The sequence below is a fragment of the Camelus ferus genome, chromosome X (genome assembly GCF_009834535.1).
Source record: "Camelus ferus isolate YT-003-E chromosome X, BCGSAC_Cfer_1.0, whole genome shotgun sequence".
Classification (NCBI taxonomy): Eukaryota; Metazoa; Chordata; class Mammalia; order Artiodactyla; family Camelidae; genus Camelus; species Camelus ferus.
Genome location: NC_045732.1, coordinates 65259719 through 65271500, shown reverse-complemented (window position 1 = coordinate 65271500; position 11782 = coordinate 65259719). Strand labels below are relative to the sequence as shown.

General features: G+C 42.0%; 1 protein-coding gene across 2 annotated transcripts; it reads left to right on the top strand.

Annotated features, from left to right (window-relative positions):
• Positions 1-6453: 6453 nt before the first annotated feature.
• TSPAN6 (tetraspanin 6) lies at positions 6454-11115 on the top strand. 2 transcript variants are annotated; one of them, XM_006192052.2, is made up of 8 exons: positions 6454-6695; positions 7695-7883; positions 8162-8236; positions 8937-9035; positions 9279-9413; positions 9725-9808; positions 10380-10485; positions 10897-11115. In XM_006192052.2, the coding sequence occupies exons 1-7, from the start codon at positions 6609-6611 to the stop codon at positions 10446-10448; spliced, it is 738 nt and encodes a 245-aa protein (XP_006192114.1). In that variant the 5' UTR covers positions 6454-6608; the 3' UTR covers positions 10449-10485; positions 10897-11115. The 2 variants fall into 2 exon arrangements, with proteins under 2 accessions (XP_006192114.1, XP_032330997.1); XM_032475106.1 differs by lacking the exon at positions 7695-7883 and having other exon boundaries at positions 6472-6695.
• Positions 11116-11782: the final 667 nt, after the last annotated feature.

Below are 11782 nucleotides of genomic sequence, written 5' to 3'. Positions count from 1 at the left end.
CTCTGATGGAGAGCTGAGTCTCTTCACTAAGCAAGCTTTCTTCATTTTAGTATCTGATAATGAGACTGTTCTACCATGGTGAAGACCAGCTCCTGATACATTCCCTCCCCTCAGAGTTGCATTTCCATCCTTGAAAAGGCAGTGGTCGTGGAAAAAAATTTTTTTTAGCTGCTATAGAAAGGATTTCTTCCTTGTGTGTGCAAGAAAATTGGTAACCCCTTCTCAGTTATGAAGGGAGGATTTGTGTTAATGATAATAAAAATTTCAGTAGCAAATGCTTCATTTCCAGTCCACCCATCACAAATATATATTGAGTATCTACCACATGTTCAACTGAGTGATCATTGTATAAAGAAGCCAAAGACATGGTCTTGGCCTCGTTCATTCAATAAATTTATTAAGCATTTACTATGTTAATAATGGTGGACGAAGTCCCTGACATCCTAATCCATAATTGATTCAACAAATATTTGTTGAGCATCTATTATATGCCACGCACTGTTCGAGGTACTTGAGAGACATCAGTGAGCAAAATGGACATAAATCCTTGCCCTCCTGGAATGGAGGAGACAGACGTTCAACAAAAATGTTCTTAATTACAATTGTGTGTGTTTATTGAACTAACTTTCATCAGGCCTCTATTATAAGCTAAGAACCAGGGGACTATGCTGAGTAAGAACTGTGTGATTCCTGATCTTATGGAGTTTAGTCTCCAGCTCACAGAGGGTTTATGTTCCAGTAGGGGAGAGGAGGGGGGCACAAACCATTAGAAAATTGTACAAGACCAGATAAAGAATATGCTATGAGGACTGTGTGAGCACTCTGTTGGTGGACATGGGCCCTGGCCTGCTCTCAGGCAAGGGAGATGACATCAACAGGTGCTCACTGTTAGCTCAGAGGGAAGGCAGGCTAACCAATAAGAGGGCTCGGGGGTGGGGGGAGGAAACCAAGTTGAATAAATATAATAGGGCCAGATTGTGGGGCCCTTCAAATCAGATATAGGAGTTTACATTAAACTTATGTATTAGAAAACAGTGAATCGATTAAGTGCATGTGTGTGTGTGAGAGAGAGAGACAGAGAGAGAGAGAGAGAGAGAGAGAGAGAGAGAGAGATGGACAGAGAGAGGTTGAGAGAGGAGAGTGACTAAGCAGAGGGATAAATTCTACCTGGATTGTTTTCGTTCTAAAAAAGCCCTTCATTAGCTCACCCTTGGCAAAGAGGACAGTCTGAGCTCTTAGCAGGGCATTCCATACCCTGTACAAGCAAACCTGCCCTACGTCCTCAGCCTAGTTTCAAACATTCACCCCGTAACTCTTCATTCTGGACACACTGAACTTCTTGCTCTTCCTTTCACACAATGGCGGCTGGGACGAGACATATTGACTCTACCCTGTATCCGTTTCCCTTCTTCCCTGGCCTGTTGAAACTATATCCATTTTTGCTACTGAGAAGCTTCCCTCAGCCCACGCCAGCCAGAGCTGGTTTACTTCACCTTCCTTTTCTACCATATCACTTTATGCATGTCTCAATTATAGGATTTATCATGCTTATTGTCACTGTTGATCAATGATAAGCTCTGTCTCCTACTATACTAGTCTGTTCATCTCAGACTCATTTCTATCCCCTACTAGACTCTGAGTCCCCAAAGGGCAGGGACTGTGCCTTCGTCTTCTTCATTCCCCTAGCACCAAACACAGAGCCCAGCACGTGCTAAGATGAGGAGGCTGCATAAAGCCTTGTGTCCCACTTAAAGCTGGAAGGAGCAGGACAGAGGGGTCACAGAGAGAGGTTAAAGAAGAAAGTGAAGGGGAAGATTATGGAAATCATAGGGAGATCAAAGTAAGAGGTTAAATGAGACAAGAGGGACAGTATCCCTATGAAGCACTGGGATGAGTAAATGAAGATCTTACCCAAAACAAGTGGGGTCGATTAAAAAACCCAACACCTCTTCAGCACCTACTATGTGTGGACAGCACTATGTTAGACACTGCAGTTACATAAAGTTCAATAAAAGCCATCTCCCTATGATTTGGTTGGAAAGATAAGACAAAGACAAAGAAACCGATAACATCCATCCATCCAAATATAAAATTGTAAAAGTTCTTAAAGTTCAGTACCATCTTCAACTTTAAGAGTTTAATATGAAACCCCTCAGTAGTCAGTAAGACATTGTTTTAAGAAATATTAGATATGGAAACTGACTTGCCTAGCTGAGATCTCCGCAAAGCTTAACAAGCCTAGACTAGAAACAGCTTTCTTAGAAAATGGACTAATGTGGAAATGTGAATACTAATACCATTTGGGAGTATTTCTCATTTCCATGTGTCCCAAGTTGTACATTAGGGGCCTTTTTGAAAAAGGAAAGATCAGGGCTGGAAAAGGAGGGAAGGATTCATGGAGAACCTGAAAAGAGTAGATGGAAAAAAAAGAATCAAAAAATAGACACAGAAGAGAATTTCAGAGAAGGAATAATGAGAATACATAAGAGACATTAGGAAGAGAAAGATACTCCTATTCAGAAAACTAATTTTTGAAACTACATGTGAATTATCTTTTTAAGTGATGATGTTTAAATTCTGTTTAAATGTTTATCTGATGGCTGTAATGTAAAATGTGAGATTTTAAGACAATAAGTAGAAGGTACTTTTAAATTTTATGATAGGCACTTAGCTAAAGGTAGTTGAAGGGAGTCTAGAAAAGGTATTAGAAAGTGAAAATGGTAAGATTATTATGTGAACAAGAGATAAGATGTATTCTGTGCACAGTGCTTTATGTCTTTTTACTGGTTCCTAAGACAGGGAATAGTAATATCCCAAGACATTATCTAGTAGCTCAACTTAATTTTTCTGTTTTGTGTCAGTGTGATACTGGGATGGCTTAGACAGTTAGTTTTTAATTTAATTTAATTAATCAAACCTTGAGTCACTACTAAGTGGTTGGCCTCAGAGGCCAGCTATGACCAATGAGCTGAGCAGGGATTGGCTGAGCACAAAATGAGCTCAACAATTGTGCATTATGTCATAGAGGGGCTGGGAGAGTATAAAAGGGGGCGCAGGAGCCCTGCCAAACTAGCTCCTCAGAAGTTTCTTAATATGTAGGCAGCAGTATGTAAGATAGGTGAGTAGAGAAGAAAGCAGGTACTCAAAGCAGGTATGGTAGTAACTGACTAAGGGTATGAGTTACTGTGAGTGCTCAGACTAATGAGCACTGATGTTAGAGAAAGAGGTATGTGTGTGGATGGGGGCTGGGGGGCTGGGGACGCTCTCATTGAATTGGGGTTGAGTTGAACCTTAGGTTGTGGGGCAGGAATTTTGAGTTTGGGGAGTGGGGAGGGAGTAGGGAACAGATGTTGTTTATTGGGGAGATAATAATACTGGCCTATTGTGGAACAGAAAATTCACTTTGGGAAAGCTATAGGAAATAAGCTGATATATTTGGTGCAGGAGGCATCGTTTAAATGCCAAAGAAAAACATTTAAAACCTAATCTCAAAGGTTATAGAAGTTAATAGGGAAGGGACACAAATCTCTACTAAATATTGAATGTAAAACAAGCAGCAACAATACTTAAGGTAAGTTCCTTTTGCCCTACCTTTTTGACATCAAGCATACATTTTAGTGATCAGAAAGAGGGAAAAAGTAAGAGGCTGAACCAGAAAAATTATTGAATTCTCTACTTCGCCGTTCTGGGACCGGGGGCAGGGTGACTTCCTAAGTGATTTGGGCTACTGAGTGAAGGCAAAAGTAAAATTCAACAAAAATCCCCAAGCACAAGGCAGAATTGGGGAAACCATTGAGATTCTTGTGCTTCAGGGGCTCCAAAAAGCCCTTGTTTGTGGCTAAACATCTGAGAACAGCTGTCTCGGCTGAGGTTATTCCCAGCCGAGACAGCTGTTTGTCCAGAGGCGGCCATGTCTCATCACAGAGTGGGCCCCATTTCTCATGTGGGAAACAGAAGTTGCCAGGGCTTCGTCCCAGGCCAGTTACTTAGCCTCTCTGAACCTGTCTCCTCCTCTGTGAAATGTGGCAGTGGTAGTCTCCACCTCACAATAAGGGCTTTTGTGATGTATGCATGAGGTAACACATGTCGTGTTGCTTAGCAACAGTGGTTGGTACCTAGTCACTGCTCAATATTATAGTCAATATGAATACTTTAAAGAATAAATTTATCTTATGACCTAGAGAATGACTTCTTACACTGCTTAGATGAGATTAGATACCCCTTTGTCTGGGTTTGGACCCAGACCCAGGCCTAAATTTGAACTGAACTGAACTTCTGGGTTTGGTGGCATGGCAACGGGGGAGGGGGGAGGTGGAACAGGCTGGGAGGCACTGGTGCAAGGTGTTGCGGCCATAGGAATATTAAGTTCCATGTCAGCTTTTGGTTTAATTTGGCACCGACTGTTATTCAAACAAAGCAGCGTTGTGAGTGGCAGAGGAAGGGAGAGGAGGAAAATCAACACATTCTTGGAAATAAGATGTGGCTTTTGCTTTGACTGTTTTTTTTTTCTTCAGACACAAATATTTATTTGCTCTCAGGCTCACAATGAAAATCCCTTTCAGGGACATGGTACAAACCTAAGCTTCAGAGGAAACTTCCATTTAAGGTGACAAGAAGTTAGTAAGACTTCCCTCGATAGTTTTTTGTTCTAATACAAGAACCCCTCAGGTAGCAATGTGTAGCCTAGGGAGACAGCCTGGTGTATCCTCAGAGCCCCTCAACCTCAGTTCCCGTAGCCATGGCACAAGTGGCACTTTAAAAGTCAATGTCTGCTGTATTTCCTGATGACCTTGCTGTTTATGAGGTATACAGAGGTATCATTTACCCATTTCCAGGTATTTATGTGCTAGGCTTTTCTAATTTTAGGATAAAATTTTAGTATAAAGTGTGGCAGTGTGATAATTCTCCAACAGTTGCTCTCTTGGACCTCAGACATCTGGCATGATGTTACAGGAGCTGGTCCTAGGTCAATATTTGAAGCACAGGGAAGTTCTGTGTGACCAAGTCAATGGAACTTTCCTGTTTTCTGGTTCTGTGGTATATACTGAAAGCAAGGTTTCAGGCAAAAAAGTTTAGGCAGCCACCTCCTTTTCACTAGTGCAGGACTTTTTGCAATAGCAATACAGTAAATGCCCATTTGTGATGTTATGCTTGTGTCAATGATGATGTAATGGGTTGGGTAGGGAACTGATACTGTCTTCGATTAGAGGGATTACTACCACTCTGTAAATAACACACACACATTTGACACTCAGTCTCTTCTCTCAGAGAGCTTATACTTTAGTTGAGAAACCAAACCTTAATTGATGAAAAAGACATCCCTATCCTGAGGTTCTCGTGAGAAGTTAAATGACCTATTTAAATTGAGGGCAATCTGAATGGCTCATTTGGTCACTCTTGAAGCCTAAATGGTGCTAGAAAGCAGGAAACAATGGACTCATTTCTTTTTTCCCCTTTAATGAGAGACATGGAATCAACCTATTGTATCTATAGCTCAAATGTATGCACTTATTCCTGTGGGCTGGGTACATACATCCTTTGTCTATACATCCTTTATGAAATAGAGACATCCCTTTTTTTATAGATGAATCAAAGAACTTTAACCTAATTGGCTCTGCTGATTTGCATAATCCAAGCTTTCTAGGCCTCTCAACTATCTGGAGACCAGTTTTTACACTTAGTCAAGCCTCAAACAAAACAAAAAGAACGTTTTATTACCAGTGTTTAGGAGACTGTGAAAGGGCTGGGTTTTTCTTTTTTTAATTCCATTCTAGCACAAAGGTTGACTCAGGCTGTCTGTGGACATATGGGACAGGAAACTTTCTGATGATTCATTCCTATTCAGTTTAACTCCTTAGGAACACATAGTCTCAAGTTCTAGGACTTGAATTCTCTCCTACCTTTGGAATTCTGTCAACAAGTGATTATTTCCCATAATCCATTCATTCTTATACCCCCTTCCCACCGCATAAAACAGTGTTCAAAACTGAGAAGCACAAAATAAGTGAGGGGGAAAAAATCAGCGTAATTTCACCACTCACGTAAAGTGCACTTGGGTTTTTGTCTGAAAACATGTGACTGCACGTATCGTTTTGCAACCCGCTTCTCTTTCTCTTTGGAAAGATATTTCTTGTGAGTATTTTGCGATGTCATAAAATATTTTTAGGTCACTTTTAACCTCCTTATATTTCTTTTTTTCCCTCTAGGGCACTAAGGGCCGTCGAGGCCGAATCTCAGCGCTGCTGGCGCTGCTGATGATAGAAACATAATATGATAAGTTATAAGGGCAGGGGGAGGGTTAGGGGGCGGGAAAGATTCTTTCAGCCTAAAAATGAAGCAAGCTCCGTTTGAAGATCCAAGAAATTTCCGACACTACAACCTTTGTATATAGTTTTCGGTAACCTTCGGCAGGGGGCGCTCGGAAATTGTCGTTGCTTTCCGGACGGCCTACCCGGACTTTACCCTCTAGAAAACTACGGTGTTTCCGGCTCTTCTCAGTTGCAGACGCTCGTAACTTTTCGGCAGTTTCCGGGGAGATTCGGGGACTCCGCGCCTCGCTCGCTCTGTTCCGATCGCCTGGCGCGGCGGGGCAGGGTCTTGGGCTAGTCATGGCGTCCCCATCTCGGAGGCTGCAGACCAAGCCGGTGATCACATGTTTCAAGAGCGTCCTTTTGATCTACACATTCATCTTCTGGGTGAGAGACGGAGACGCCCGGGGATGGGAGGGGATCGTGGGCTTGGGTCGGTGGGGTTGGTGTGACCCCGAGCGGAGGGAGCTCGGATCGCGGGTGGAGGAGGGGCGGGGGTGGGGGTGGGGGTGGGAGTGGCGGTCGCAGCTAGGACCCCGGCGCTGTAGACGAATTGCTGGGGCTCGAACTCGGGCATCTCGCCCGCACCAGGGTCGGGATGTCGGGCGACGGCAGCCTAGAAGCTGAGCCGCGACCCAGACGTGCCTCGCATGCGAATTCGTGCGGGGGGCGAGGAAGGGAGTTAACCTCCACCCCGCTCCCCCACGCCCAGAGAGTGTCCCCGACCCGTTGCAGGGGCAAAGCTTGCCCAGCCCCTGGGGGAGCTCGCTTGCGTAATAGTCTCTTTCTTTTCACTGCTTCATAGGAGGGGAGTATTTCGCAGGTAAGTATGGTAATGGCTGCACTCCCGCCAATCTATCCTTGGACTTTCTTTGTGTACCATCCCTTTGTACCCTGTGCTCATCCCTGAACTGGGGAGGAAGGGGAAAGTTTCTGGAACTCCTAGAAACATTCCAACCCCGCCCCCACCCTCACCCCCCCGCCCCCTCCCTCCCCCCACCCCCCTGCCCATTCCCCGCTCCATCTCTGGGAGAGTTTTATTTCTAAGGCGGGAGTAAAACAGTTAAGTAAGTTTTCAGCCCTAGGGGAAAAAAAAATCAGATTAAGAATTTTGTCAAGATGCTCTCTTTAGCTGCCCCCCTGATTTTGTCCTGGTTACCTGGGCTACCTAGTGATCCAGCGTGTGGATTGATCAAGGCCTGTCCTTCTGTGCAGCTCCCCATCCTAACCCCCTGTGTCTTGTCTGCCACATCCCGGCCAGAGCATTGACCACAGGCAGCTTAATCAATTCTCACACCTATTGTTTCTTAAACACCTAGTGGTTTGTGGTTTGAAGATGCTGCTGTATACAGCGAGTAACTTTCTATTCTCTGACTTCCCACGTAGATCACTGGCGTTATCCTTCTTGCCGTTGGCATTTGGGGGAAGGTGAGCCTAGAGAATTATTTCTCACTTTTAAATGAGAAGGCCACCAATGTCCCCTTCGTGCTCATCGGCACTGGCACTGTCATTATTCTTTTGGGCACCTTCGGCTGTTTTGCTACCTGCCGAGCTTCTGCATGGATGCTAAAACTGGTGAGTTCTTGTTTTCCTAGAATTGGTTGTTGGTTTTTGAACCAGGCTTATGTGCTGTAAGCTTTGTTTCTTGGAGCTAGATGTGGCCTTTTTTGATTTTTCCTCTTCCCTATGAAAACTTACCTTAGCTGCCAGTTTCCACATTTGTTGTATTTTCCCTGCCCTTTTCAATAAAAACATGCTGAACTGATTGAGCAGACAATTTTTTTTTCTTTGACTCCCTTTGCAGCTGTGATGTATCTTATTTGCTGACTTGGACTTTTTTTTTAATCCCACAGTATGCAATGTTTCTGACTCTCATTTTTTTGGTCGAACTGGTCGCTGCCATCGTAGGATTTGTTTTCAGACATGAGGTAAGCCTGAGTTTGGGAACTCAGTAGCTGACAGTAACGGCTTTCTTGTAAAAAATTAAGTCTAGCCCACTTTTTTGATGAAGACTGATAATCACCCAAGAAAATGAAAGGTACCCATAATTACATGTATTTCCAGTCATTTTTCTGTGTGTAAGTACCTAAAATGGATATAGTACAACTTATTTAAAGTGTGAAATTGATAATACAAAATGGATATACTTAATGCAAATCATTAATATTGAATTAGCAATCAGGATTACTCTCTGCTGACCCTGGGGTTAGGAAGTTAGTGAGGACTGAAGGCCATCTATAGCAGTGTTTCACTAAGTGGTAGTGCAGTCTCCCAGAGTATGATTTTGTAGCTTACAAATTCCATGGAAGTCAAATGTGTACTCACTTTAAAGTGGAGAAAGATATTGGGGGTGGGAGGGGATGCAGCAGTACAGAGCTGCCGCTTTAATAAATACATGCTCCTATAGCACTTTGAACTTTTAGTGGCTATCGTCTTTTACTGGAATGTTTTGCTTAGTCGTCCCCTTAGCTAAACTCTTATCACCTAGAGGACAGGATTGGACCTTAGAAACGTTGCTGTTGTCAAAGATAAGACCATTGGTCAGATGTGGGAATTTCTTATTTGACCTAGAAACCAAAAGAACACTCTAGAATCTTTGTTTATTAGCCTTGTGTTTCTTTGCTGTAGATTAAGAACAGCTTTAAGAATAATTATGAGAAAGCTTTAAAGCAATATAACGTTACGGGAGATTATAGAAGTGATGCAGTAGACAAGATTCAAAATACGGTAAGTGGTCATAGGTGGTAAGTGGTTGTTGGTGGTGGCTTCTCAAGAGGGGAACATCTGCCTACTGTTAGTACCAATGGAAAGTAAGGCCAGTCCAAAGATGTCACTCTTGATGTTAGAAACAAGCGTTCATTTCTTGAATTATAATGCCAATAGAGAACATTGAGTATAATAAGATGATGGTTTAACTGTTTGACTACAAAGTTGTAATTATAAATGCTTTGGTCGGATTTTTTTTTTCAGTTACATTGTTGTGGTGTCACCGACTATAGAGATTGGAAGAATACTAATTATTACTTAGAAAAAGGATTTCCCAAGAGCTGCTGTAAACTTGAAGATTGTTCTCCTCAGAGAGATGCAGATAAAGTCAACAATGAAGTAAGGAGGAAAAAAAATTTTAAATTTTTACTCACAATACACATAATCGGAAATGAAGCAGGGCAGGTGTTATTTTCATTGAATAAATGAGGAAATAAATTTGTGACTTGAGTTTCCACAGCTAGCAAGTAACACTTAAATGCATAATCCAAAAGGTTGAACTTCTGTTCCTCAAACTTCTTTCAAGAGCACTGTGCAAGGAGACAGGAATTGTTATATGAAAGAGTAAAAAGTTAATAAAAGAAAGATAACATAAAAACTAAGAACTAAGACAAAAAACTTGATGTTTTTGTAAATTTCTCTTCCATTAGGGTTGTTTTATAAAGGTGATGACCATTATAGAGTCAGAAATGGGAGTCGTCGCAGGAATTTCCTTCGGAGTGGCTTGTTTTCAGGTAAGTCCTTGTGGTTCGGAAATGTTTCATCACTCTTATAGGTGTAAGCTACAAGATTTCCACTTTGAAGGCTTCCACATTTTCACAGAATTCTCAGTAGCTCATCACAGTATAGAAATTTTTGCTATTTTCATTCCAATTTTTTATCTTGGATCTTACGTTTTCCACAACTACAGAGTGCTCTAAGACCTGGTGCCCTCTTAGGTACATTTCTGAATCTGCACTGTCTAATAAAATAGCCACTAGCCACCTTTCAGAAATTATAATTATTAAATTAGAATCTTGGCTCTTCAGTTACCTCAGTCCCATTCAAAGTGCCCAGAAGCCATATGTGGCTGGTAGCCCCTGTGTTGGACAGCACAGGTGTTACAGAGTGTTTTCATCATTACAGCACTGCTCTAGGTTGTCCAAGAGAATGTCTGCTTTCATAGTTGGAGATTTTACTTCACTTCTATGCTTTGCATATGATCTAGGTGCTGCAGAGTAGCAAATATTGCTGTCTAGAAAAACTTAAGGGAGGAAATTAGCAGTGAGGTATGTGTGTGTAATTTTGCTTGCATTTTATTTCCAGCTGATTGGAATCTTTCTAGCCTACTGCCTCTCTCGCGCCATAACAAATAACCAGTATGAGATAGTGTGACCAACATAACACGGGCCAATTCCTCTACAATGTTAAGGTACGTTCATTTTGGTCCTTAACTCTGTCAGTGTTGGTGTTTACTTCAGCTTGTACACATGATGCATGTACTGAGTTTGCCAAGGTGTCACGTCCAGTAGTGCATCCAAATATTGTTGGTACTGTGTCAGCACTGCATGGGCACATCAGGCCTCAAAATACAGGTCATGGCCAAAAAGGACAGAAGGGCCTCTGTGGGTTTACCTTCCTGTGTCAGCCTAAAGATCCTAAGTGGTCCCCTTTCTAACAAATTTAGACCTGGAGCCATAAACATGGTAAGAGGTGAGAACTGAGCTACTGACCAGGAACACGTGAAGATCTTTATTAGCAGAATAGATTAGAATGTGTACAAATGAATCCAGATATTGAAATTTGGGTTACAAGTAAACTAATCTTTTTTCTTTCATTTTAGGACATTGACATCCCCACCCCTAACCCTGTAACTTACAAGATCGCCTGGCTGGAATCCTGAATTCTCCTACCAATAGATTGAAAAGTCGCACCAGTAGCCCGATTCGATCAAGACATTAGCCTCGTTATAGTCCACCTTTTGTCCCATTCATGTTAGATCATTGAAATCCCCATACCACTCTGAAACACTGGAAGAGCTTAATAAATGTAAATGAAGCAATACTGTGTTCCTCTTGACTTTTTTTTTCTACGTGGGGCCCTTGAAAGGCACTGTGATGGATGGAAAATTGATCCCTCCAAACTGGCCCTTTCCCAGCCTAGGTTATCTGGTTTGATTGTATAATTTGCATCAAGAAGTTAAAATGTTTTCATTCGTCCCTGTGATAAACAGAGTCACTGTGTCATTTAATTCCAGCCAGTGGTTGGATAACACCCACCAGAGTTACCAGATGGTAACCGTCTCTGATCTCTAAGGCACCCAAGACTGAAAGGCATAACCAGTCCTCTATGATACATACCACAGGCTACAAGGCAGTGAACACTTTACATTTCTTTGCCTCCAAAATAAGGTGTTTATTGATGTTTATATTTTCCCTATTGTTTGAAATGTTCTAATTACTAATGGTGTCAGTCATTGTATTTTCCTTAGGAATTTGAAGCAACTCCTCTTTATTAGCTTTAGCTGGTCTTTCTTTACCAGGTTGCTATGACTTAATTGTCAATATTAAGGTTAACTTTCATAGTCTTAGTTTTGCTTTGTGCCTTTGATTAATAAATATAAACGTTTTACACAATAAATAGTGTTTTATTGTAAATTATGTTTAAATTGTAGGAAATCTGTTGGGTGGTTGTTTTCCACTGAGAAAGCTAAGCCCCACATTTCTACT